This window comes from Hemitrygon akajei, chromosome 29 (assembly GCF_048418815.1).
Source record: "Hemitrygon akajei chromosome 29, sHemAka1.3, whole genome shotgun sequence".
Lineage (NCBI taxonomy): Eukaryota > Metazoa > Chordata > Chondrichthyes > Myliobatiformes > Dasyatidae > Hemitrygon > Hemitrygon akajei.
The window spans coordinates 46,175,858-46,201,399 of NC_133152.1; the positions used below are offsets into that span (position 1 = coordinate 46,175,858).

The 25,542-nt window shown below is 40.1% G+C and overlaps 1 protein-coding gene across 5 annotated transcripts in view; it reads left to right on the top strand.

The window, feature by feature from the left end:
* The window catches only part of ptpn11b (protein tyrosine phosphatase non-receptor type 11b), a 142,271-nt gene that overhangs the window by 85,003 nt on the left and 31,726 nt on the right, over positions 1-25,542 (top strand). For all 5 annotated transcript variants that reach the window (XR_012096698.1, XR_012096699.1, XM_073032324.1 and 2 more), the window contains 6 exons: positions 1,501-1,693; positions 9,798-9,914; positions 11,718-11,831; positions 15,465-15,561; positions 17,133-17,212; positions 20,173-20,316. Coding sequence is in view for 3 of the 5 variants with exons in the window: in XM_073032324.1 (XP_072888425.1) it covers positions 1,501-1,693; positions 9,798-9,914; positions 11,718-11,831; positions 15,465-15,561; positions 17,133-17,212; positions 20,173-20,316 (745 nt within the window). In the remaining 2 variants the exon portion in view is untranslated. The remainder of the gene's footprint in view (positions 1-1,500; positions 1,694-9,797; positions 9,915-11,717; positions 11,832-15,464; positions 15,562-17,132; positions 17,213-20,172; positions 20,317-25,542) is intronic.

The following is a 25,542-nucleotide window of genomic DNA, read 5'->3' on the forward strand; positions in this document are numbered from 1 at the left end:
TTTGGCTGTATGTAGGTTATCAGTGATTCTATTGTTTCTTTGTTGGGAGCCTGAAGATACACACTCAGTGTTTTAGAAACAGCTTCTCCCTCTCTGCCATCAGATTTCTGAATGGGCAATAAACCCAAGAGGTGGCACAAACACAGTAGTTGCACATTTCTGTTTCTTTTCCGAAGGTCATTTTTAAAAATTAAATGATCATTATTTTCAATAAGGTAGACCACAGCTGCAATGCAAAAGCAGGAGAGGGAAACTCAGTAGAAGTATACATAATTACATGAGGCATTGATAGGATGGATCGCAGGAAACCTTTATCAATGACAAGCAGATCATTCTAAGTCTGGAGAGCCGAGGTTTAAGGTGACGGGTTAAGGGATTTGAGGAAGATTCTTTCACCCAGAGGATGATTGCAATCTGGAACATGCTGACCGAGGGGAGGGGGAAGGTAATTTGACAAAACATCAGAGCAATCTGGACAAAGTATTTGAATCATTAACACTGGAAAGCTACATTTCTGGTGCTGCTAAATGGGATTAGTATAGATCTGGGTTCCCAACCTTTTTTTTATGCCATGGAGCTTTACCTGTAATCGAGGGACCATGGGTCCCAAGTTGGGAACCCCTGGTATAGATAGATAGTATTGCTGGTCAGCGCAGGCATGATGGATCAAAAGTACAAGAAAGTCTGCAGATGCTGGAAATCCAAAGCAACACGCACAAAATGCTGGAGGAACTCAGCAGATCAGGCAGCATTTATGGAAATAAATCAGCAGACAATGTTTTGGGCCGAGACCCTTCTTCAGGACTGTAAAGGAATGGGGCAGAATAAAAACATGGGGGTAGGGGAAGGAGGATAGCTAGAAGGTTGATAGGTAAAGCCAGGTGGGTAGGAAAATAAAGTGTTGGAAAAGAAGGAATCTGATAGGAAAGGAAAGTGCACCAAATAAGGGAAGGCAGAGGGGCACCAGGTGGAGGTGATAGGGAGGTGAGAAGAGATATGAAGCCAGATTGGGGAATAGAAAAAGAGGGGAGGGGAGGGAATTTTTTTTTACTGGAAGGAGAAATTGATATTTATGTCATCAGGTTGGAGGCTACCCAGAATAAATATAGGTGTCATAATATAATGGATCAAAGCTTTTCTGTGTTGCATGAGTATGACTCCATGGATACATTCACGTTATTAAGAATTTTTAAACTAGAATTAGTACCTTGAATATTAAGGGACTCCTTGCTCCAAAATACAACTTTATGCTCATCATACTCACTGATTTTTGTGTGGAAAATTTCAGCCACAAACAGCAGTTCATAGACATGGATATGATGCTGATTAGTAGTGATGTGAAACCATTTCATCTGATCCTTCAATTATTTCTCCAGGGCAAAAATTTCCCTGTTAAGAGATTTCTATAATAATAATTTCCTCGATGTGTTTTCACAGATAATTGTAAAGGATGGGAAAATGCGGGAAGTCTGTTGCATTGTTAATGTCATCTGTTTTCAGGTGGTATCACGGGCATCTATCAGGTAAAGATGCAGAGAAACTTCTGACCGATAAAGGAAAACCGGGAAGTTTCCTAGTGCGTGAAAGTCTCAGTAAACCGGGGGATTTTGTCCTGTCGGTGCTAACCAATGAAGAAAAAGTAGAAAATGGAGATCGCAAGCCAAAAGTAACTCATGTGATGATTGGGTATAAGGTGGGTTGATTAGATTGGTAATTTTTTTACATTATAAGTTTATTCATATTATTGTACTTATTTTATAAATTATTTTTTTATCAAGGGAGCAGCTTAAAAATGTAATATTTTTTCACAATTAAATTTGCTTCAATGTCAATTACTGCAGCTATTTGATTATGAACTACAATGGCATTAAAGCAAATACTCAAGTACTTCATGCATTTGTAGGACTTCACATTCTTTAGTGGGTGGAGGTGTTGATCAGCCTTAATGCCTGGAGAAAGTAACTTTTTTGAGTCTGGTAGTCCTGGCGTACCTCCATACTATACCTTCTGCCAATAAACCCAGAATAATATTTTAGCTCCAATAAGGGAGCAGGAAGCATCAGGCAGATGAACACAAACCTGAGTACTATTATATACCAGAACTTCCTCTTGTGTTACCCTGCCCAATCTCTGTGCTTGCCAGTCCGCCACAATGTGATTTAATGTGGAGACTTTAAGTGTGGACTATCTCGTGTTCTTTGACAGACTGTCTAATAGAACATAGAACAGTATGGCACAGCACAGGAACAGGCAACCAAGCTAATCCCTTCAGCCAACATAAGATAGATAGATAGATAGATAGATAGATAGATAGATAGATACTTTATTCATCCCCATGGGGAAATTCAACATTTTTTCCAATGTCCCATACACTTGTTGTAGCAAAAACTCATTACATACAATACTTAACTCAGTAATAATATGATATGCATCTAAATCACTAACTCAAAAAGCATTAATAATAGCTTTAAAAAAGTTCTTAAGTCCTGGCAGTTGAATTGTAAAGCCTAATGGCATTGGGGAGTATTGACCTCTTCATCCTGTCTGAGGAGCATTGCATCGACAGTAACCTGTCGCTGAAACTGCTTCTCTGTCTCTGGATGGTGCTATGTAGAGGATGTTCAGGGTTTTCCATAATTGACCGTAGCCTACTCAGCGCCCTTCGCTCAGCTACCGATGTTAAACTCTCCAGTACTTTGCCCACGACAGAGCCCGCCTTCCTTATCAGCTTATTAAGACGTGAGGCGTCCTTCTTCTTAATGCTTCCTCCCCAACACGCCACCACAAAGAAGAGGGCGCTCTCAACAACTGACCTATAGAACATCTTCAGCATCTCACTGCAGACATTGAATGACGCCAACCTTCTTAGGAAGTACAGTCGACTCTGTGCCTTCCTGCACAAGGCATCTGTGTTGGCAGTCCAGTCTAGCTTCTCGTCCAACTGTACTCCCAGATACTTGTAGGTCTTAACCTGCTCCACACATTCTCCATTAATGATCACTGGCTCCATATGAGGCCTAGATCTCCTAAAGTCCACCACCATCTCCTTGGTCTTGGTGACATTGAGACGCAGGTAGTTTGAGTTGCACCATATCACAAAGTCCTGTATCAGTTTCCTATACTCCTCCTCCTGTCCATTCCTGACACACCCCACTATGGCCGTGTCATCAGCGAACTTCTGCACATGGCAGGACTCCGAGTTATATTGGAAGTCCGATGTGTACAGGGTGAACAGGACCGGAGAGAGTACGGTTCCCTGTGGCGCTCCTGTGCTGCTGACCACTGTGTCAGACCTAATGTCCATATCATTCCATTTTCCTCACGTTCATCTGCCTATCTAAATGTTTCTTAAAAGTCCCTTCTATATCAGCCTCTACCACCACCCTAGGCAGTGCAATCCAGGCTCCCATCACTCTCGGTGTTAAAAAAAATTGCCCATCGCATCTGCATGCCCTCTGGTATTAATATATTTCAACCTTGGGGAAAAGATACAGCCTGTCTACTCTATCCATGCTTCTCATAATCTTATAAAGCTCTTTCAAATCTCCCCTCAGCCTCTGTCGCTCCAGAGGAACTGACCCAAGTTTGTCCAACCTCTTGCTATAGCACTTGCCCTTTTATCTTAAGGTTTGATCTGAACTGTTAACTCTGTTCCTCATTCAAGTTCAAGTTTATGGTCATTCAACTATACACATGTATTCCACTAAACAAAACAATGTGCGTCCAGTCCAGGTTGCACAACACACTATATAACTCACACAGTATTGATGTTATCTCACCTTTTGTTAATTCCCAGCACTGTCTGTTCTAGTTGCTGACACTTACAAGTTTCACATTGGAGGAAATGCTACATGGGTAAACTACCTCACAGTCCTAAACACCAGTGAGTCAATACTTGACTGCAACTAGCTTGCCAGGAATGAACAGGAAAAAAATGAACAATAAAATCCACTGAGTTATTCAAAAACCAGAGATAACCTCTAAAGGTATCAGTGGACTTCATTTTGTTGCTCCCACCTTTCACCAACAAGAAAATGAAGCAATGTCCACGGAGGAATCTAAGTTACAATTTAAAAACATTAAAAAGGCCCATGGGATAATGAAGTACCCCTGACTTTTTAACTTTGTAGAAGTTTAGAATTAGTTTTGAAGGCTGCAGAATTAAATTATGTAGGCTTCAAAGTTCCACCAAGTATAAGAGCCTGAAGACACACACTTACCATTTTAGGAACAGCTTCTTCCCCTCCATCGTGAGATTTTTGAATGAACAATGAACCTATGAACATGACCTCACTATTTTTCACCCTCGCTTTTTGCACTATTTAATTTTATTTTATATATTTCTTATTGTATTTCTTGTTTTTTAATATGTATTGCACTGCACTGCTATCACAAAATAAAAAGTTTCACAATATATGCCTGTAAAGTTAAACCTGATTCTGATTCTGAAGTAAGATAGACGTGGACTGAAAGGAAAGAACATTTTTTAAGGAATTCTGAAATATGTAAAGTTACTATTCAGTAAAGGAGAAATTAGTCACTATCATTTTAATGAAAACATCTTCAGAATAATGGTTATGCAGTAATACAAACTGATCTCTGGTTGAAAGTCACTATGACAAAGTTTGAAACTATGAGAGTAACTTTCCAAATGGTTTGTGTCAGTTAGCACATCATTTAATAGTTTTATCGCTCATTATTCATCTTCTCGTAACTGTTTTTGTCCACAAAATTATAGAATCTCAGATATTTCCATGTTTGAAGCAGTAAGAAAAAAACTGAATGTCACACATCCAGTCGCATTTTTTTAAATGGAAAATAACTGACTTATAGTATTCATTTTTCCCTCCAGCCTCAAAACAGTAAAATAAAAAAAAGTAATAAATCATTGTCATTGTCTTTCCTGTGACACATACTTAATACAACAACCAGAGCACTGACGAATACACTTGGTGGCCACTTTATTAAGTACAAGATTGGAACCTGGAGCGGTCTTCTGCTGCTGTATCTGATCCACTCTACGTTGTGCATTCAGATATACTCTTCTGCACATCACTGTTGTAATGCATGGTTATTTGAGTTACTCTTGCCTTCTTGTCAACTTGAACCAGTCTGGCCTACCTCCTGTAACCTCTGTCATGAACAAAGTGTTTCCGCCCACAGACTTTTGCTCACTGGATGTTTTTTGTTTTTCGCACCATTGTCTGTAAACTCTAGAGACTGATGTGTGTGAAAATTCCAGAAGATCAGCATTTTCTGAGATACTCAAACCAGCCCTTCTGGCATCAACAATCATTCCATGGTCCAAGTCACTTAGATCACATTTCTCATGTTCTGATGTTTGATGTTTGGTCTGAACAACAACTGAACCTTTTGACCATGTCTGCATGCTTTTAATGCATTGAGTTGCTGCCACATGATTGGCTGATTAGTTATTTGCATTAATAAGCAGATGTACAGGGTACTTAATAAAGTGGCCCTGAGTGTAATGCTAATAGACTTGATTAAGTTTTCCAAGGTGCTATTTTAACTTTCATGAGGCCTTTTAACCATATACTATCCTGCATATAAATTATTATGGCCTTCAGGTGAATGGCAGAGTGTTTAATGTGCATGGGCACACCTCCAATATATTATTGTCCCTTATGGGTACAATGAGCAAAGGTTGCTCAGGCTTCTATGGTCCATCATGTCCTCTTCGGATTATGTATCATAAAGAATTTTCCACATTATTTTGGTGATCTGCCTGTCTTCAAAGATAAAAGTAATTTTTTATCACAGTATGTTTATGTCACCATGGAGACTAATTTTCTTCCAGCCATTTACAGGAAAATAAAGAAATACAATAGAATTTATGAAAAACTGTAAATAATAAAGACTGACAAACCAATTTGTAAAAGAAAACAGACTGAGTATTTTTTAAAGGAAATAAATAATACTGAGAACATGAGTTGTAGAATTCTTCAAAGTGACTCTATAGGTTGTGGGATCTATTCAGAGCTGAGGTGGGATCTATTCAGAGCTGAGGTTATTCATGCTGCTTCAGAAGGCTGATGATTGTAGGGTAACCCTGAACCCTCCTGAGTGTTTAAGGAATAATCACTCCCAGTTGGGCTCACAGTGCTTGGATCGCATGGCTCAATATTCGCCACTTGTAATGTTGGATCCCAAGTAAGCAGGCAGTCAATCTTTTCCAGTCATCCAGACAACATTGACTACGTTAGGGAGCAATGTAGAAATCCCTGAAACCTTAACAACCAGTCAGAACTGTGACCCTTCCTTCTTAATGACTCACTGGAGTCTGGTAAAACTGTTGTGGAATTTCAAGACCACTAATTAAATCTAATTTTTTCTCGGCAGGGAAATTTTGTTACTAGTGTGAAGTGAAATTATTGTTAGTTCTCATGGCATTACATTTTGTTATGTTTATTTTGCATTTCTCAATCCTCTTTGAAGTCTGATTTCACTCTAAAACAGAGTTGCTTAAGAGATTCCATTTAACAGTGATATAGTTAATAGGCAGAGTCCTCTTCAAAGTAATTTCAGAAATGGAAAAAAATACAAGAGCATTACAATCAACTTAATAAATAACGTTGTTGAATGATACATTAAATTAGATTGGTATATTCTCCACAAGGACCTGAATTCAACATTAGATAGATTTAAGGGACAGTTTATTGAATTTTCCAACTGTACTCCCACCCAAAAGGGATGATATCCCTTGGTCTTATTTTACAACAAGAATTGTAACTGGACTCTTTATACTCAATGTGAGGCTCTAAGATGTTACATCCTAGCTGTTTACATCTATGGAAGCCAAGGCAGTACAATATGGAGAGCAAGCTGTTGCCCATGTGGCACGCTCCCCCTCTGCAGACAGCTGATGAATCTGAAGGAATGGCAGAGACTAATACAGTTAGGCATCAATGGTGACGCAGAAGTTGCCAGTTGCATTGATCACAATGTAGGACTGCCTTATGGACTCCAGCTCCGTATCTTTCCACGGGGTTTAATCTTGAAGACTTCCCCGTGAGTGGGTATAGCCACACTCCAAGGCGGTGGAGGTTTAAGATCAGATCTTCCCTTCTAGCTGAGCTGCCAACCATGGCTGATGAGTCCCATCTGCTCAGAGCAATGTATTCTGATAATTAACGAAGTTTCCTTATATTTCAAACCTCAGCACAAATCTTCCCATGATTGCACTATACCACCCGGTGTGTAAGATAAGATATAGGAGCAGAATTAGGCCATTTGGCCCATTGAGTCCACCCTGCCATTTCATCATGGCTGATCGAATTTTCCTTTCAGTCTCAATTTCCTGCCTTCTCCCTGCATCCCTTCATGCCCTGAAAAATAAAGTATTGATCAACCTCTGCCTTAAGACTTGAGCTCCACAGCTGCCTGTAGCAAAGAATTCCACAGATTCATCACTCTCTGGCTAAAGAAGTTCCTCCTTATCTCCTTTTTAAAAGGACACACCTCTATTCTGAGGCTGTTTCCACTGGTCTCTCCCCCTATAGGAAACATCCTCTCCTCATCCACTCTATCAAGGTATTTCACCATTCAATAGGTTTCAATGAGGTCACCCCTCACTCTTCTAAATTCTAGTGAATACAGACCCAGAGCCATCAAACTCTCTTCATATGACAAGCCATTCAATTCTGGAATCATTTTTGTGAACCTCCTTTGAGCCCTCTCCAGTTTCAGCATCATAACAGCTTGTGTGGTAAAAGAAAAACTCATTCTCAAGTTGGAGGCAGTTCTGACATTCAAAGTTTAAAGCAAATTTATTATCAAAGTACATATGCAATATATGTACATATACAACCCTGAGATTCATTTTCTTGCAGACATAGACTGTAAATACAAGAAACACAATAGAATCAATGAAAGAACTCATGCAGTAGGATGGACAGACAACCAATGTGCAAAAGACAATAAACTGTGCAAATACAAACAAAAACATAACAAGAATAAACAAATAAGCAATAAATATCGAGTAAATGAGATGAAGAGTCCTTGAAACTGAGTCCATAGGTTGTTGGAACAGTTCAGTGAGGGGACAAGTGAAGTTAACTCCTCCGGTTTAAGAGCCTGACGGTTGGGGGATAAATAACTGTTCCTGAACCTGATGGTGTGAGTCCTGAGGCTCCTGTACCTTCTTGCTAATGGCAGCTGTGATAAAAGAGCATGATGTTGAATGCTGTTTTTCTACAACAGTGCTCCATTTAGATGTGCTCAATGATGGGGGAGGTGCTTTATCCATGATGAAATGCGCTATATCCACTACTTTTTGTAGGATTTTCCATTCAAGGGCATTGGTGTTTCCATACCATCCCATAATGCAACCAGTAAATATACTCGCCACCACTTATCTGTAGTAGTCTATCTAAGTTTTAGATGTTACGCCGAATCTTCAGAAACTTCTTAGGAAGTAGAGGCATTACCATGCTTTCTTTGTAATTGCACTTGTGTGCTGGGCCCAGGACAGGTCCTCTGAAATGATAACGCTGAAGAATTTAAATTTGCTGACCTCTTCAGCTCCGATCCCCTGATGAGGACTGGCTTGTGGACCTCCAGTTCCCTTCTCTTGAAGTCAATAATCAGTTCCTTGGTGAGAGGTTGTTGTTGTGGCACATAACGTTGGACATTCGAAGTGATTCTGTGTAAAAGAGTATTTTGCCAACCATCTGATGTGTGGCCCAAAGATTCTTAATCTTCAGCCTGATATCAGCACATTTATTGTATAAAATCAAGATTCTAAATCAGATGGTGAACAAATTCTAAAGAAGGACATTACTTTGAGAGGAAGATTAAAAGGTTAGCACACCATTGTGGCCTGTATTGTGCTGTACGGTTCTATGTTCTATCATGAAAGAACTAAGAATCTGTAGCAAACCTAAATATCTTTCCTGTTTTTGTAGAAACCATGTGATCGAAATTTATTTGGATCACAGTGCAAGTTGGTGGTAGAATTACAGATCAGACAATAAGCATAATGGATTTCACTTGCTCATGTGGTGACAGTCCCTCACCCCCAGCAAAATTCCCACCCTCACATATATCCAGCCAGCAGCACTACGACGTTATGTTTACGATAAGAACTTGTTAAAATCTCAAGCTAGAAGATATTGCACTGCAAATTGATATTGTCAAAAATCCCACCCAATCATCCCACAGTCTCTTTGACCCCCTGTCATCAGGCAGGAGTACCACAGTAGTAGGACAAGAACTGTTAGGATTGGTAACAGCTTTTTACCCCAGGCTGTAAGACAACTGAACACAAAGCACACTGCAGATGCTATGGTCAAATCAACACGTACAACACGCTGGCGGAACTCAGCAAGTCGGGCAGCATCCGTGGAAATGAATAGTCTACGTTTCGGGTCGAGACCCTTCGTCGGGACTCAACGTTTCAGGCCGAGATGTTGACTGTTTGTTTCCACGGATGCTGCCCAACCTGCTGAGTTCCTCCAGCATGTTGTACGTGTTGTAAGACGACTGAACTCCCTGCCACTACCCAGGTCTCATCAGATAGGTATCACTGGTAGCATGATATTGTTTACTTTTTAACATGTGTTGTAAATGCATCTTATTGTAAATGTCAATCTTCTGTAATATATTTAAATACTAATGCTACTTTATGTGCTATGTGTGAGATACGTACTATATTGTGTACCCTGGTACAGAGGAAGTTGTTTCGTTTTGGTGGTATATGTACATGGTTATGGTTGAAAGACAATGAATGTACTTGATCATAAACATTCTTTATATCAGCCTGGTTTTTTTTTATGTAGGCTGGAAAGTATGATGTTGGCGGAGGTGAAAAGTTTGACACACTTACTGATCTAGTGGAACACTACAAAAAAAACCCAATGGTTGAAGTTTCTGGAATTGTTGTTCACCTCAAACAGGTAATTGTATTTATCCTGAATGTAGCCACATGTTCCTTTAGGGGGAAATTATTATTGACATGGTAAGAAGTGCCAGTAATGGTACAGTGAGTAATGTTATCAAAAACCTTATTTATTTTGTCATAGAATCAGAATATCAGAGTACAAAAGGAGACCTTTGGTCCACCTTACCTGTGCAAGTTCATGGTCAAGCTCTCCAACTAGACCCATTTTGCAAGCAACTTCTCCATACCCTATATAATATCTGGCTTTTTTCATATTTATCAAAATCCCTTTCCAAATATTGTACTTCTAAATCTCTCAGTTAATGCATTCTAGGTGACAACTTGTATTTGAAAAGATCTCAGCCTGAAACGTCGACTGCGCTTCTCCCTATAGGTGCTGCCTGGCCTGCTGTGTTCCACCTGCATTTTGTGTGTGTTGTTGTTTGAATTTCCAGCATCTGCAGATTTCCTCGTATTTGCCATTTGAAAAGATCCTCGTTTTGCTTCTGGCTGTGGCTGTTGTTATTCTTGAGGAATGGACTCAGCCTTAAACATCGACTCTTTATTCTCCTCCATAGATGCTGCCTGACCTGCTGAGTTCCTCCAGCATTTTGTGTGTGTTGCTCTGGATTTCCAGCATCTGCAGAGTCTCTTGCATTTATGGTTAGATTCACTCTATAATATCTACTATGGAAAATACTAACCATTGCTTTATTGATGATTGTGAGAATGATTAGTGGTAATTACATGGATTGTACTTGCCCTGCATTTCCTGGATAGGATATGCCTGAACAGTTTTCCAAGTTGCAGCTTGGTGGCATTGATGTTAGTTTACAACATTAGCAGTGGATGCTGAGCAATAAGCACTAAATGCCAGAAGAACTCAGCAGGTCATGCAGCATCTATGGGAGGGAATAAAGAGCCAGCATTTTGGGTGTCCTGATGAAGGGCTTGGCCCGAAATGTGGACTGTTTATTTTTCTCCATTGATGACCTACTGAGTCCCAATAACATTTGCTGTGTGCGCTGCTCTGGATTTCCAGCATCTGCAGTATCTCTTGTGTTTTATGTTGTCAATCACACCTCTTTTGTAAGTCAACATAAATGTCTATCCTCTGGTCAATAACTATTCTGTACTGGAAACAGTTTCTTATTTACTCTTTTAAGACAATTTGTGGTCCTAAAACTTACAAGAATTTTTTTTTCCTTAATTTCCGCTGTCCTTAGAAAAACAAATGCCATAATTGGAAATCCTCACTTGAGCTGCTGTTTCCATACATTTCTTCTATACTCTTTCTTAGCCCTTGGTAGACCACCTAGTAATGAAGGGTGATACCTGTAGATAAATGCAGTATTCCATTGGAGGTTTGATCAGTGTTTAAGCAAGGATTGGAGTCAGATAAACACAACTGAGTCTGAAGAGTAACACACACAAAATGCTGGAGGTACTCAACAGGTCAGCAACATCTATGGAAAGGAATAAAGAGTCGACTTTTCAAGCTGAGTCCCTTCATCAGCACTCAGCGGTCAAAAACATCAATGGTTTACTCCTCATTCAGATCCCTGATTCTCTCCCCTATCAACAAATACTAACCTGCTCTCCCCACCCACTTACCTCCCCCAGGACTTCAGTGTAATGAGGTTAACATTGATTTTAATCTAGTTCTGTGTGTTGCTATGACATGAATTTCTCCCTCAAAGTGTGAAAGGAAGGACTGCCACTTAGTTGTTCGGTACACCTTTTCGTCTGGCGTTTGTATTGATAATTATTATTCAATCAACTGAAAAAATTGATTTTAATAGAGTATTTTTCTCCACAGCCATTTAATGCCACAAGAATAAATGCTGCGAACATTGAGAATCGCGTGAGGGAGCTCAATAAAACAGCAGATAACACAGAAAAGGCCAAGCAGGGTTTTTGGGAAGAGTTTGAGGTAAATGTCATGGTTTATTTTTAAATAGTTTGAAATCTCACATATTGATTGTCTTATGTAACCTGTAACCTGAACAGATAATGAAGAATGTACAGTTTTGTGGGTAACTACACTCTGTGGGCACTTTATTAGGTACACCTGTACACCTGCCTGTTAACGCAAATATCTACTCAATCATGTGAATAAAAGCATGCAGACATGGTCAAGAGGTTCAGTTGTTGTTCAGTCTGAACAATAGAATGGGGAAGAAATGTGATCTAAGTAACTGCTACTGTGGAATGATTGTTGTTGCCAGAAGGGGTGGTTTGAGTATCTCAGAACCTGCTGATCTCCTGGGATTTTCACACACAACATTGTTTAGAATTTACAAAGAATGGTGCATGAAACAAAACAAAACATCCAGTAAGTGGCAGTTCTGGGGGGCAAAAATGCCTTGTTAGTGGGAGAGGTAGTGGAGAATGGCCAAGCTGACAGGAAGGAGAAAATAAATCAAGTAAACATGTGTTACAACAGTGCTGTGCAGAAGAGCATTTCTGGACATATGACACTGTTAAACCCTGCAGTGGGTAGACTAGAGCAGCAGAAGACCATGGATGTTATGCTCAGTGGCCAAACATTTTAATTCCCATTCTCATTCCTGCTCTGACATATGAGTCCAAGATGACCAAGGTTTGGCCACTGGGAAGTTCTGCTTTTGCTGGATGGAGTGAAATGGTCTAAATGAAGCCTAATTACTAGGGCTTAGAACAAAACCTACTCCCCAAATTGTTAAAACTAAGCCTAATAGCTAGGCATAAAAATATGGATTGGACCTATAAAATTAGAGCATTGAGAATGTTCCCTGTTAATTTAATCCAGACTAGGGACTCCCACACACCCAGATACAAAAGAGGAAGGACATGTACTTATATTTCTTCATGCCTCCAACCTAATAGCATGAATATCAATTTCTCCTTCCAGTAAAACAAAATTCCCTCCCCCTCCCCTCTTCTTTTCCCCACTCTGGCCTTTTACCTCTTCTCACCTGCCTATCACCTTCCCCGAGTTCCCTCCTCCTATGGTCCACTCTCTTCTCCTATCAGTTCCTTCCTGTCCAGATCTTTACACCTTTCCTACCCACCTAGCTTCACCTATCACCTTCTAGCCATCCTCTATCCCCTACCCTACCTCTTTATTCTGGTGTCTTCTCCCCTCCTTTTCAGTCCTGAAGAATGGTCTCGTCCTAAAATGTTGACTGCTTATTAATTTCCATTGATGTTACCTGACCTGCTGAGTTCCTCCAATATTTTGAGTCTGTTACTTTCCATTTTAATTCCTCTGTTGGTATTTGATGTTTCTTTCGTACAAATCAAGCTACTCATTCGCTGGAAATTCAAAATAAAAACAGAAAATGCTGGAAATATCCAGTAGACAGGTGACATCTGTTGGAAGTGAAACAAGTATTTTAGATTGATGACGTTGTTATTTGTTATTTAACACATACAAAATGCTGGAAGTAAATAAACAACTGAAATTTCAAACTGAGCTCCTTCATCAGAACTGGTAAGTAAGACACCAAACTAAGAAGGTAGGGGGAGATGGAGTACAGTTGATAGGTGAAGTCAAGTGAGGAATCAGGTGACTGGCTGGGGAGAGGGTATGAAGTAAGAAACTGGGAGTTGTTAAGCCGAGGCAGTAAAGGGCTGAAGAAGAAGGAATCTGATGCGAGAGGAGAGTGGATCATTGGAAAAAGGGAAGGAGGAGGGGCATCAGAGGAGGTGATAGGCAGAGGAGGTAAATGGGGAGCCAGAGTAGGGAATGGAAAAAGAGAGGGGGTGGAGAATTTAATGGAAACTAGAGAAATTGATGATCATGCCATCAGGTTTGAGTCTACACAAATGGAACATGAGGTCCAACCTGAGGGTGGTCCATTGTGTCAGTAGAGGTGACCATGGACCTATGTGTCAGAAAGGGAATGGGGAGTGGAATTAAAATTTATTATTTATTGCTCCTTTGATTTAGTTCACAAGAAACTGAAGGCCAAACATCAGAAGGTATTAGCAACTGCCTTAATCTGACAATCAGATCACTTACCCTTAACAATGTGGTTCCAAAATGTCACTGCTGAATGCATAACAACATGGAGAGGTATGATGAGGCAATGGCCGAAACTACTGAAGGCCAACGTAAAAGTGTTTGACATAAAGCACTTAAACTAAACACTAAATATCTGGGGTTTTTTCAGCAGATTGAATAATGTTGTTGCATCATGTTTTGCAAAATAGAAGCACAGATATTTCTGTCCACACGGTATTTAACCTCCTCATAAGGAGTTTCAAAGCTTCAGAGAAATTGAAATTATTTGTCCAAGCCACAAAATTTAAAATGTAAATGAATTTTGCTTAGTGACATGGTGTCATGACAACAATCTTTTCCTCAATGTCATTAAAACAAAAGATCTGGACATTGACTTCATGAAGAGAGGAGGTGCACATGCTCCTGTTCACACCAGCAGTTTTGAGGCTAAGTGGGTTGAGAGCTTCAAGTTCCTCAGAGTAAGAATCACCAACAGCCTGTCCTTGTCCAATTATGTTGATGTCACAGCCAGGAAAGCTCATCAAAGCCTCTTTTTTGTTCAGGAGATTGAAGAAATTTTGAACGTCCCCTTCAACCCTAACTAATTTTTATTAATGCACTATAAAAAGCATTCTATCTGGATGTATCATGGCTTTGTATGATATCATGGCTCTGCAGAGAGTTGTGGACATGGTTCAGCACATCATAGAAACTACCCTCCCATCTATCAACCATGTCTACGCTGCTCACTGCCTCAGTAAAGCAGCCAGCATAATCAAAGACACTACCCACCTCCTTATTGGGCAGAAGATACACAAACCTGAAAGCACGTACCTCCAGGCTCAAGCTGGCTTCTATCCCACTGCTATCAGACTCTTGAAAGGATCTCTTGTACAATAAAATGGATTTTAGACGGCACAATCTTCCGCGCGATGGTATTGTGCTTTATTATCTCCCAGCACTGCACTTTCTCAAAGCTGTTACACTTTATTCTGCCTTGTTATGGTTTTACCTTGTTCTACCTCAGTGCATTTGTTGAATTGTTCTGTATGAACAGTATGCAAGTCAGGTTTTTCACTGTATCTTGAGCATGTGGCCATAATAAACCAATACAGTACCAAGTAATATTTAATGGTAAATAGAGAGTTATCCACATGCTACATAATAAAAAGTAACTAAAGTTCTGCAAGTATAATAGTTCTCACAGTAGCGTAGTTGTTAGCACAATGGTTTACAGTACCAGTGACTCGGGTTCAATTCCCACTGCTGTTTGTAAGGAGTTTGTACTTTCTCCTTATGACTGTGTAGGTTTCCTCTGGGCCCTCCATTTTCCTCCAACAGATTATGACATACCGATTGATCGGTTAATTGGCCATTATAAATTGTCTCCTGATTGGGCTAGTGTTAAATCAGGGGTTGCTGGGTGGTGCAGCTCGAAGGGCCAGAAGGGCCTGTCCCAAACTGAAACTCAATAAATAAATCAATACTTCTTATAAATGGACAGCCCAGCTGATTGAATTTAATTGCTGAAAGTTGCTTCAAGAATGTGATATGCATTTCACAATTTTTCTTTAACAGCTTCTACAGCAACAAGAATATAAACTGTTGTACAGCAGGAAGGAAGGCCAGAGAATAGAAAATAAAAGCAAAAACAGATACAAAAATATCTTACCATGTAAGTGAACAATACATCCATGTTTCTGTCTCAATTTTCATTTTGCCTTGAACCCATTTGAATACAAGATAAAGTTTCATTTGTCCAACAAGATGAGCTTGTTCATTAAACTGCAACAGAAACCATAACTGTTTCTGGTTATGTAACCGGCACAATAGCCTAGCGGTTAGCACATCACTTTACAGCGCCAGCAGTCATCGATTGGAATTCAATTCCCATTGCTGTCTGTAAAGAGTTCGTACAATCTCCATGTGACCCCAAGTTTTTCCTCCAGATGCTTCTGGCTTATAGTCCAAAGACATACTGGTTAGGGTTAGTAAATTGTGGCCATGCTAGGTTAGTACCAGAAGCATAGCGACACCTGCGGACTGCCCAGCACAATCCTAAACAACACACAATATGCTGGAGGAACTCAACAAGTCAGGCAGCACCTTTGGAAAGGAATAACCAGTCGCATTTAGGGCCAAGACCCTTCATCAGAATCTCCAGCATTTCTCCAGATCCTCTAGTACTTTGTGTGCTTTGGATTTCCAGAATCTGCAGAATTTCTTGTGTCTAATCCTTGCTGATTAGATTAAATGCAAATGACACAAATCACTGTATGCTTTGATATATATATGACAAATATGGATAACCTTTTTAACAGTTATAAATGCTGTGGTTTTATTCAGCATTAGGTATTCTTGATTTGATTTAATTTATTTTTCTTTTCACAAATGACAGTTAAAATGTAAATATTGAGTTAATGTTTCCAAATTTTATCACTCCCTCTCATTTAATAATTGAAGTGAAATGTTCCACAATTTCAGAAGAATGTTTTCAGTGAACTGGCATGGATTCTGTCCATGCCATAAGACCATAAGGCTTAGGAGCAGAGTTAGTCCATTTGGCCCATCAAGTCTTCTTCGCCATTCCATCATGGCTGATTTATTATCTCTCTTAGCCCCATTCTGCTACCTTCGCGTTGTAACTTTGACACCCCAACTAATCAAATACCTATCAACTGCCATTTTAACTATATCCAATAACTTGGCATCCATTGCCATTTGTGATAATGAATTCCATAGATTCACCATCCTTTGGGTAAAGAAATTCCTCCTCACCTCTGTTCTAAAGAAATGTCCTTCTATTCTGAGGCTGTGCCCTCTGGTCCTTGACTCCCCCAAGATAGAAAACATCCTCTCCATATCCACTCTGTCTAGATCTTTCATTATTCAATAGATTTCAATGAGATCCCCCTCATTCTTCTAAACTCCACCAAGTACAGACCCAGAGTCATCAAGTGCTCCTTGTATGTTAACCCTTTCATTCCCAAAATCAGTTTTGTAAACCTCCTCTGGACATACTCTAATGCCAGCACATCCTTTCTTCAATAAGGGACCCAAAATTGCTCACAATACTCCATATGTGGACTAACAGAATAGTTTACTTCCATGTGAAAGAAAATTTCACTTGAAACGGTTTGTGTTATTCTTGAAATGCTAGTTTGCCATTACAGAAAAGTAATTTTAAACAAGTGCAAGTTTACATTCTCAAACTTAATTTTAATGATCACTGCCTTTTCTTTGTAGTTGATAATACCAGAGTTAGGCTGAAGGAAGTCGATGAAAGTGTAGTGGGATCTGATTATATCAATGCTAATAATATCACAGTAAGTATTTCTTCATTTTGAAGTTATAGTTTAATTGTCATTCTATGATACACATGTACATAGCTAAATGAAACTGTTCCTGGTTTGTTTATTTATTCATAATGTTTAAGAATTTCTTTGTTTTTAACTCAAAATGTAATTGTGTTTGGCTTGTTATACAACTGTTGCTTTCTTGAATCAATAGTCTTGGGTTGTTTCAGTCTATGGAGGGTAGCAAAGTGGGTTTTGGGGTGTTGTCAGTGATATGTGCACCTGACCAGACCAATTGCTATCAGGCAACAGAGGAAGAGAAACTATGGGACTGTGGTGAATGGGATTTGGATTTGAATTAGGCTTCCCAGTATAACTGTCAAATGAATTATTCATGGACACCCAGGCTGGAAGTGGCTCTTTGGGTCTTCTCTTCTTGGACTACCTCTTCCCCTGCTCCTGGTCTCCAAACATACATGCAGAATGGTGCCAGATAAAGGCTAACTCTATCATGAAGGATCCCATCCTCCCTGCTCATGGACTGTTTGTCTCACTCCCATCAGGACCACCAGACTCAAAAACAGTTACTTTCCCTGCAGTAAGGCTGAACAACACCTCCACCCACTAACCCACCCCTCCACACCCCCAACCACCACTACTTTATCATTTCCTGTCAGAATCACCTGTGCCTAGTGTCACCTTATGGACATACAATCAATCTGTGTATAGAAGCTATCTTATGTATTGATATTTATTCTTTTTTTATTATTGTGTTCTTTATCTTTTTGGGTTTTAATGTGCTGCATTGCATCCAGAGTAACAATTATTTCATTTTCCTTTATACTTTTGTACCGAAAATGACATTAAACAATCTTGAATCTTGAAATCCTTCCCCATGTTAATTTGTGAAGTCAGTGTCCTTATTCAATATTCAGCAGACAGTCACACGTTTTCAAAGTTCATTTATTAGCCAAGTATGTATACTATATACAACCTTGAGATTCGTCTCCTTACAGGCAACCACAAAGAACCCCAATAGAACCCATTAAAAAAAGACCATCAAACACCAAATATGCAGAAGAAAAGTAAATAGTGCAAACAACAAAAGTAAGCAAACAACATTCAGAACTGAAGCTCATGAAAGTGAGTTTACAGCCATGAAGCCAGTCGTCATAAAGTTCATGCAGCCAATTCAGGAGCGCGTTAGTTGCAGGCCCAGCCTCTGTTCAGTGCAAAGGTGAGTAAATCTCGCAGAGCAACAAGCTGAACACTGGCCTGTCCCTTGCCTCTGGCCCCAACACCCTGACCTTATCAATCTGGCCCAGAGCTTAAATCAGCCAAACTACAGGTCGTGCCTTGCTCTCAGACCCAGGCCTGGGTCCTGCCGCCTTGCCTCTGCTCGCCCCGGTTCTGCCACATCAAATCGCCTCCAGGTCTACTCCAGCAATGGCCAAACATTAGCTCATTCCCCACTCTCAGGCCCGGGCCCTGCCACCTTGATTCAGCCTATACCCACCACACCACAATCGCCTGCACCTTCGAGACTTCAATTCACACTGCAAAAATGCCAGGTTGTATAGGTGGTTCAAAAGCTCAATTCCAAAAGAGAAAATACAGGTTATTCATTGCACTGATCATATCTGAGAAAAAGAGTAATGAATGCAGTAATTTGTAGTTTTGTATGCTACCAGCAAGCCATCGCTCTGCTTCACCAGTGCAATTTTAAACTGGAAAACACATTGTTTTGTCTATACTAAATACTCCACCGGTTCAGAATTGCAGCAGTCTTCTCAGTCACTTTTCATTGTGGCTTTAATGTTCGCTGCTACTGGCATCTGCATAGCCAATGAGCCATGAAATCACAGCTGATTCATGCCAATACTGTACAAGCAATGAGTTTTTTTGTGAAAGAGCACGTATGATGCCTGAACAAGCATGTGCTCCACCCAAACTGTTCAACTTTATCCAAAATGTGGAGAGTCTGAAATCAGAGGACACAAAGTATAAGAACATTCCTTTAGAACAGAGATCAGGAATTTCCTTAGTCAGAGTGGGGAGAATCTGTGGAATTCATTTCCACAGATGGCTGTGGAGGCCAAATGGGTGGATTTAAAGCAGAGGTTGATAGGTTCTTAATTAATAAGTTTACACAGAGAAGGAAGAAGAAGGGGGTTGAGACGGAAAATTAATCAGCCAAGATCAAATGGCAGTGCAGACGTCATGGGCCAAATGGCCTAATTCTGCTCCTATCTCTTATGATAGATAGATAGCTACTTTATTCATCCCCATGGGGAAATTCAACTTTTTTTCCAATGTCCCATACACTTGTTGTAGCAAAACTAATTACATACAATACTTAACTCAGTAAAAAAAAATGATATGCATCTAAAACACTATCTCAAAAAGCATTAATAATAGCTTTTAAAAAGTTCTTAAGTCCTGGCGGTTGAATTGTAAAGCCTAATGGCATTGGGGAGTATTGACCTCTTCATCCTGTCTGAGGAGCATTGCATCGATAGTAACCTGTCGCTGAAACTGCTTCTCTGTCTCTGGATGGTGCTATGTAGAGGATGTTCAGAGTTTTCCATAATTGACCGTATCCTACTCAGCGCCCTTCGCTCAGCTACCGATGTTAAACTCTCCAGTACTTTGCCCACGACAGAGCCCGCCTTCCTTACCAGCTTATTAAGACGTGAGGCGTCCCTCTTCTTAATGCTTCCTCCCCAACACGCCACCACAAAGAAGAGGGCGCTCTCCACAACTGACCTATAGAACATCTTCAGCATCTCACTACAGACATTGAATGACGCCAACCTTCTAAGGAAGTACAGTTGACTCTGTGCCTTCCTGCACAAGGCATCTGTGTTGGCAGTCCAGTCTAGCTTCTCATCTAACTGTACTCCCAGATACTTGTAGGTCTTATGGTCTTAAAAAAGATGAAAGTTTGTACATTTGAGCAAATTATTTTCTTTCTCCACATAAACATAAAGAATGGGAAAAATGGAGATGACTGTAAAAACTACATTGCAACACAAGGCTGTCTTCAGAATACCATCAATGATTTTTGGAAAATGATTTACCAGGAAAATGCTCATGTTATTGTCATGACAACCAAAGAAATAGAAAGAGGAAAGGTGAGTCTGCCACTACATGTATATAGTCTTATGCATGGGCAAACTGCTTATTACAATTGTTATTTAAATTTTGTGAAAATATAATTAAAACAAGATTGGTTGATGCTCCTGAGCTACAGGAGCATCAGAATTGGACTGCCAGACTGGGTAACAGCTTCTTTCCACAGGCTGTGAGACTAATGAATACCCAGCCACCATCAAGTCTCATCACTTGGACAATGAGCTGTTTACTGTTTATTGTACTGTTTACTGTTTCCCTGTTCTATGCACTTTGCATGTATTTTAAATACTTTATTAACTTATTTGAGGTAATAATTTGCTCTGTGTGCTGTGTGTGACATGTGTTTTGTCGGTGCACTGTGGTCTGGAGGAACATTGTTTTGTTTGGTTGTATATATGTACAGTCAGATGACAATAAACCTGAAATTGCACTTGAACTTAAAATTGTACGAACTTAGAAATTTATGTAAGCTTGCTTAAAGAAAGTAGCTAGCAAAAGAGCCAAGCGGCTTCACAAAAGGTTAAACAATAGGCTATATAAAGGGTTAACTCAGAAATTAGGAATTGAGATTATCAGGAGCCTTTTATAAAGTAGTTGTACTTAGGTCACAAATGAGAATGCATTCCTAAGCAGCTTGCTGCCCATCTCTGCCATATGCATATTTCCATCAGAACAGCTCTGTCTGGAGAAGGAGATTTCTACTAGGACCAGCACATTTCTTTTCTCTTCCTTCTATCAGCAGAAAACCAAAAAAAAAGCCCAGAGAGGAACTGAGATCTTTTTGAATCCAATAAGCATGTAGGTCACCAAATGAATAAACCGCATGATGAAAGGCTGCTGTTGACTTCCTGTGTAAACTATTATAACATGCAGATTAAGTGGTTGACCACATTATTAGTATGTCCAGCTTTATGGAAAATTTGGTATTCTACATTAATTCTGTACTTCCAGATATTCCAACTTTTAAATTTTAAAGTAAATTCATTATCAAAGTGTATGTATGTGTGTGTGTGTGTATATATATATATATATATGTGTGTGTGTGTGTGTGTGTGTGTGTGTGTGTGTGTGTGTGTGTGTGTGTGTGTGTGTGTGTGTGTGTGTGTGTGTGTGTGTGTGTGTGTGTGTGTATATAATATAAAACCATATACTTCTTAGGGATTGATGTTCTTGCAGCATTTATAAGAAAAAAATTAAGAAAATACAAAAGAATTTATGAAAAACTATACTGAAACAAAAATTGACAAACAACCAATATGCAAAAGAAGCTAAATTGTGCAATATAAAATAATACTGAGAACATGAGCTGTAGAGCCTTTGAAAGTGAATCGATAGGTTGTGGAATCAGTTCAGTGTTAAGGTAAGTGAAGGTATCCACACCATTTCAGGAGCCTGATGGTTGTAGAGTGAGAACTGTTCCTGAACCTGGTGGCGTGGGACCCCAGGCTCCTGTACTCCTGACCGATGGGAGTAGTGAGAAGAGAGCATGGCCTGGATGTTGGGATCCTTGATGACCAATGCTGCTTTTGTGTGGTAGTATTCTGTATAAATCTCATAGTGGCCATGTTTAACCACTGCCGACAATCTGTCAAACTCTCTCCTAAATATACTGTGGAATTCATTGTGGCTGTGGAGGCCTAGTCATTGGGTACATTTTGGGTCAGGAGCGTCTTGGATCGCATCCACAGCATTTTGCAGAAGGAGAGAGAGCAGCCATATATCTTGGTACATATTGATATGAATGACATAGGAAGGAAAAGCAAAAAGGTCCTGAAAAGAGAATTTAGAGAGCTAGGTAGAAAGCCGAGAAGTAGGACCGCCAGGGTAGTAATTTTTGGATTGCTGCCTGTGACAAGCGCCAGTAAGGGTAGAAACAGGATGATTTGGCAGATTAATGTTTGGCTTGAACGCTAGTGCAGGGGGGGCGGGACTTCAGGTTCCTGGATCATTGGGATCTCTTCTGGGGGAGGTATGACCTGTTCAAAAGTGACGGGTTGCACCTGAACCCAAAGGGGACCAATATTCTCATGGGCAGGTTTGTTAGAGCTGCTGGGGAGGGTTTAAACTAGTTTGGCAGGGGGTGGGAACCAGAGTGAAGGTACTCGGGATAGGATGGATTGTAAAAAAGAAAAGATATCATTGAGTCAGACTGTCAGGAAGGGCAGGCAGATTAGGGGACAAAATTGCAGCTAGCAGGATGAGTATCAATGCATTAGGGATGCAGAATCAAAAAGGGTAGCAAATACAGTACTCAAATTTTATATCTCAATGCATGAAATATAAGAAATAAGGTGGATGATCTTGTTGCAATATTACATATTGTCAGGTATGATGTTGTGGCCGTCACTGAATTGTGGCTTGAGGATAGTTGTAGTTGGGAGCTAAATGTCTAAGGTTACACATTGTATCGGAAGGATAGGAAGGTAGGCAGAGGGGGTGGCGTAGCTCTACTGGTAAAGAATGGCATCTAATCAGTAGAAAAATGTGCACAGGATCGGAAGATGTTGGATCCTTGTGAGTTGAGTTAAGAAACTGCAAGGGTAAAAAAACCCTGATGGCAGTTATATACAGGCCTCCCAACAATAGCTGGGATGTGGACAACAGATTACAATGGGAAATAGAAAAGGCATGTCAAAAGGGCAATGGGAGTCATGGGAGATTTCAACATGCAAGCCAACTGGGGAAAATCTGGTTGGTAATGGCTCTCAAGAGAGTGAATTTGTTGAATGCCTACGAGATGGCTTTTTAGAGTAGTTTGTCGTTGAGCCTACTAGGGGATTGAGTGTTGTGTAATGAACCGGATGTGATTAGGGAGCTTAAGGTAAATGAACCCTTAGAAGGCAGTGATCACAATATGATCGAGTTCAGCTTGAAATTTGATAGGGAGAAAATAAAGTCTGGCTTAGCAGGTTTTCAGTGCAGTAAAGGAAACTACAGTGGTATGAGAGAGGAATTAGCCAAAGTAAATTGGAAGAAGATGCTTGCAGGGATGACAGCAAAGCAGCAATGGTGTGAGTTTCTGGGAAAAATGAGGAAGATGCAGCATAGATGTATTCCAAAGACAAAGAAATACTCAAATGGCAAAATAGTACAACCATGGCTGACAAGGGAAGTCAAAGCTAATGTAAAAGCAAAAGAGAGGGAACACAATAGTGGTAAAGTAGTGGATTGATAAGCTTTAAAAAACCTATAAAAAGCAACTGAAAGAATCATTAGGAGGGAAAAGATGAAATATGAAAGCAGGTTAGCAAACAATATCAAAGTGGTTTGTAAAAGCTTTTTCTAGTCTGAAAAAAAAATAAAAGAGATGAGAGTGGATATAGGACTACTAGAAAATGAGGCCAGAAAAATAATAATAAGGGAAAAAGAGATGGCAAATGAGTATTTTGCATCAGTTTTCACTGTGGAAGACTCTAGCAGTGTGCCAGATGTTGAAGGGTGTGAGGGAAGAGAAGTAAGTGCAGTTAATATTACAAAGGAGAAGGTGCTCAAAAAGTTTGAAAGACCTAAGTGCACATAAGTCACCCGGACCAGATGAACAGCACCTGAGGTTTCTGAAGGAGGTAGCAGTAGAGATTGTGGAGGCATTAGTAATGATCATTGGACTCTGGAATCATGGCAGAGGACTGGAAAATTGCAAATGTCACTCCACTCTTTAAGAAAGGAGGAAGGCAGCAGAAACAAAATTATAGACCAGTTAGCCTGACCTCTATAATTGGGAAGATGTTGGAGTCAATTGTCAAGGATGAGGTTCCGGAGTACTTGGTGACACAGGACAAGATAGGACAAAGTCAGCATGGTTTCTTTAAGGGAACTCTTGCCTGACAAACATGTTGGAATTCTTTGAGGAGATTACAAGTGGGATAGAAAAAGGAAATGCAATGGAAGTTGTATATTTGGACTTTCAGAAGGCCTTTGACTATATGCCACACATGAGGCTCCTTACCAGGTTAAGAGCCTATGGTATTAGGAAAGTTACTGGCATGGTTAGAGCTTTGGCTGATTGGTAGGAGGCAGCGAGTGGGAATAAAAGGATCCTTTTCTGGTTGGCTGACTGTGACTAGTGTGTTCTATAGAGGTCAGTGTAGGGACTGCTTTTTACGCTGTATATCAATGCTTTAGATGATGGAATAGATGGCTTTGTTGTCAAATTTGGAGATGATGCGAAGATTGGTGGAGGAGCTGGTAGTGTTGAGGAAACAGGTAGGCTGTGGAAGATCTTAGACAGATTAGGAGAACAGGCAAGAAAGTGGCTAATGAAATACAATGTTGGCAAATGCATGGTCAAGCATTTTGGTAGAAAACATAAATGTGCAGACTGTTTTCTAAATGGGGAGAAAATCCAGAAATCTGAGATGCAAAGGGACTTGGGAGTCCTAATGCAGAACATCCTAAAGGTTAACTTGTAGGTAGAGTCAGTGGTGAGAAAGGCAAATGCAATATTGACATTCATTTCAACAGGTCTAGAATACAAGAGCAGGGATGTGATGCTGAGGTTTTATAAGGCACTGGTGAACCCTCACCTTGAGTATTGTGAACAGTTTTGGGCTCCTCATCTAAGAAAAGGTGTGCTGGCATTAGAGAGAGTTCAGAGAAGGTTCACAAAGATTATTCTGGGAATGAAAGGGTTATCATATGAGAAACATTTGATAGTTCTGGGTCTGTACTCACTAGAACTTAGTAGGATGAGGATGTATCTCATTGAAACCTTTCGAATCTTGAAAGGCCTACACAAAGTAGATGTGGAAAGGATGTGGTGGGAGAGTCTAGGACAAGAGGGCACAGCCTCAGGATAGAGGGGCATCCATTTGAAACAGAGATGTGGAGACATTTCTTTAGCCAGAGCGTGGTGAATTTGTGGAATTTGTTACCACAGGCAGCTGTGGAGGCCAGGTAATTGAGTGTATTTAAGGCAGTGCTTGATAGGTTCTTCATTGGACATGGCATCAAAGGTTATGGGGAGAAGGCAGGGGAGTGGGGCTCAGGAGAAGGAAAATGGATCAGCCTTGATTGAATGGCCGATAGATTCGATGGGTCAAATGGCCTAATTCTGCTTTTATGTTTTACGGTCTTGTGTCTTATATTTAAAGTGAAGGTTGATAGGTTTTTAATTAGTTAGGGTGTCAAAGGTTATATGGAGAAGGCAGGAGAATGAAATTGAGAGGAGTAGTAAATTAGCCGTGATGGAATGGTGGAGCAGACTTAATGGGCCAATTGGCTTAATT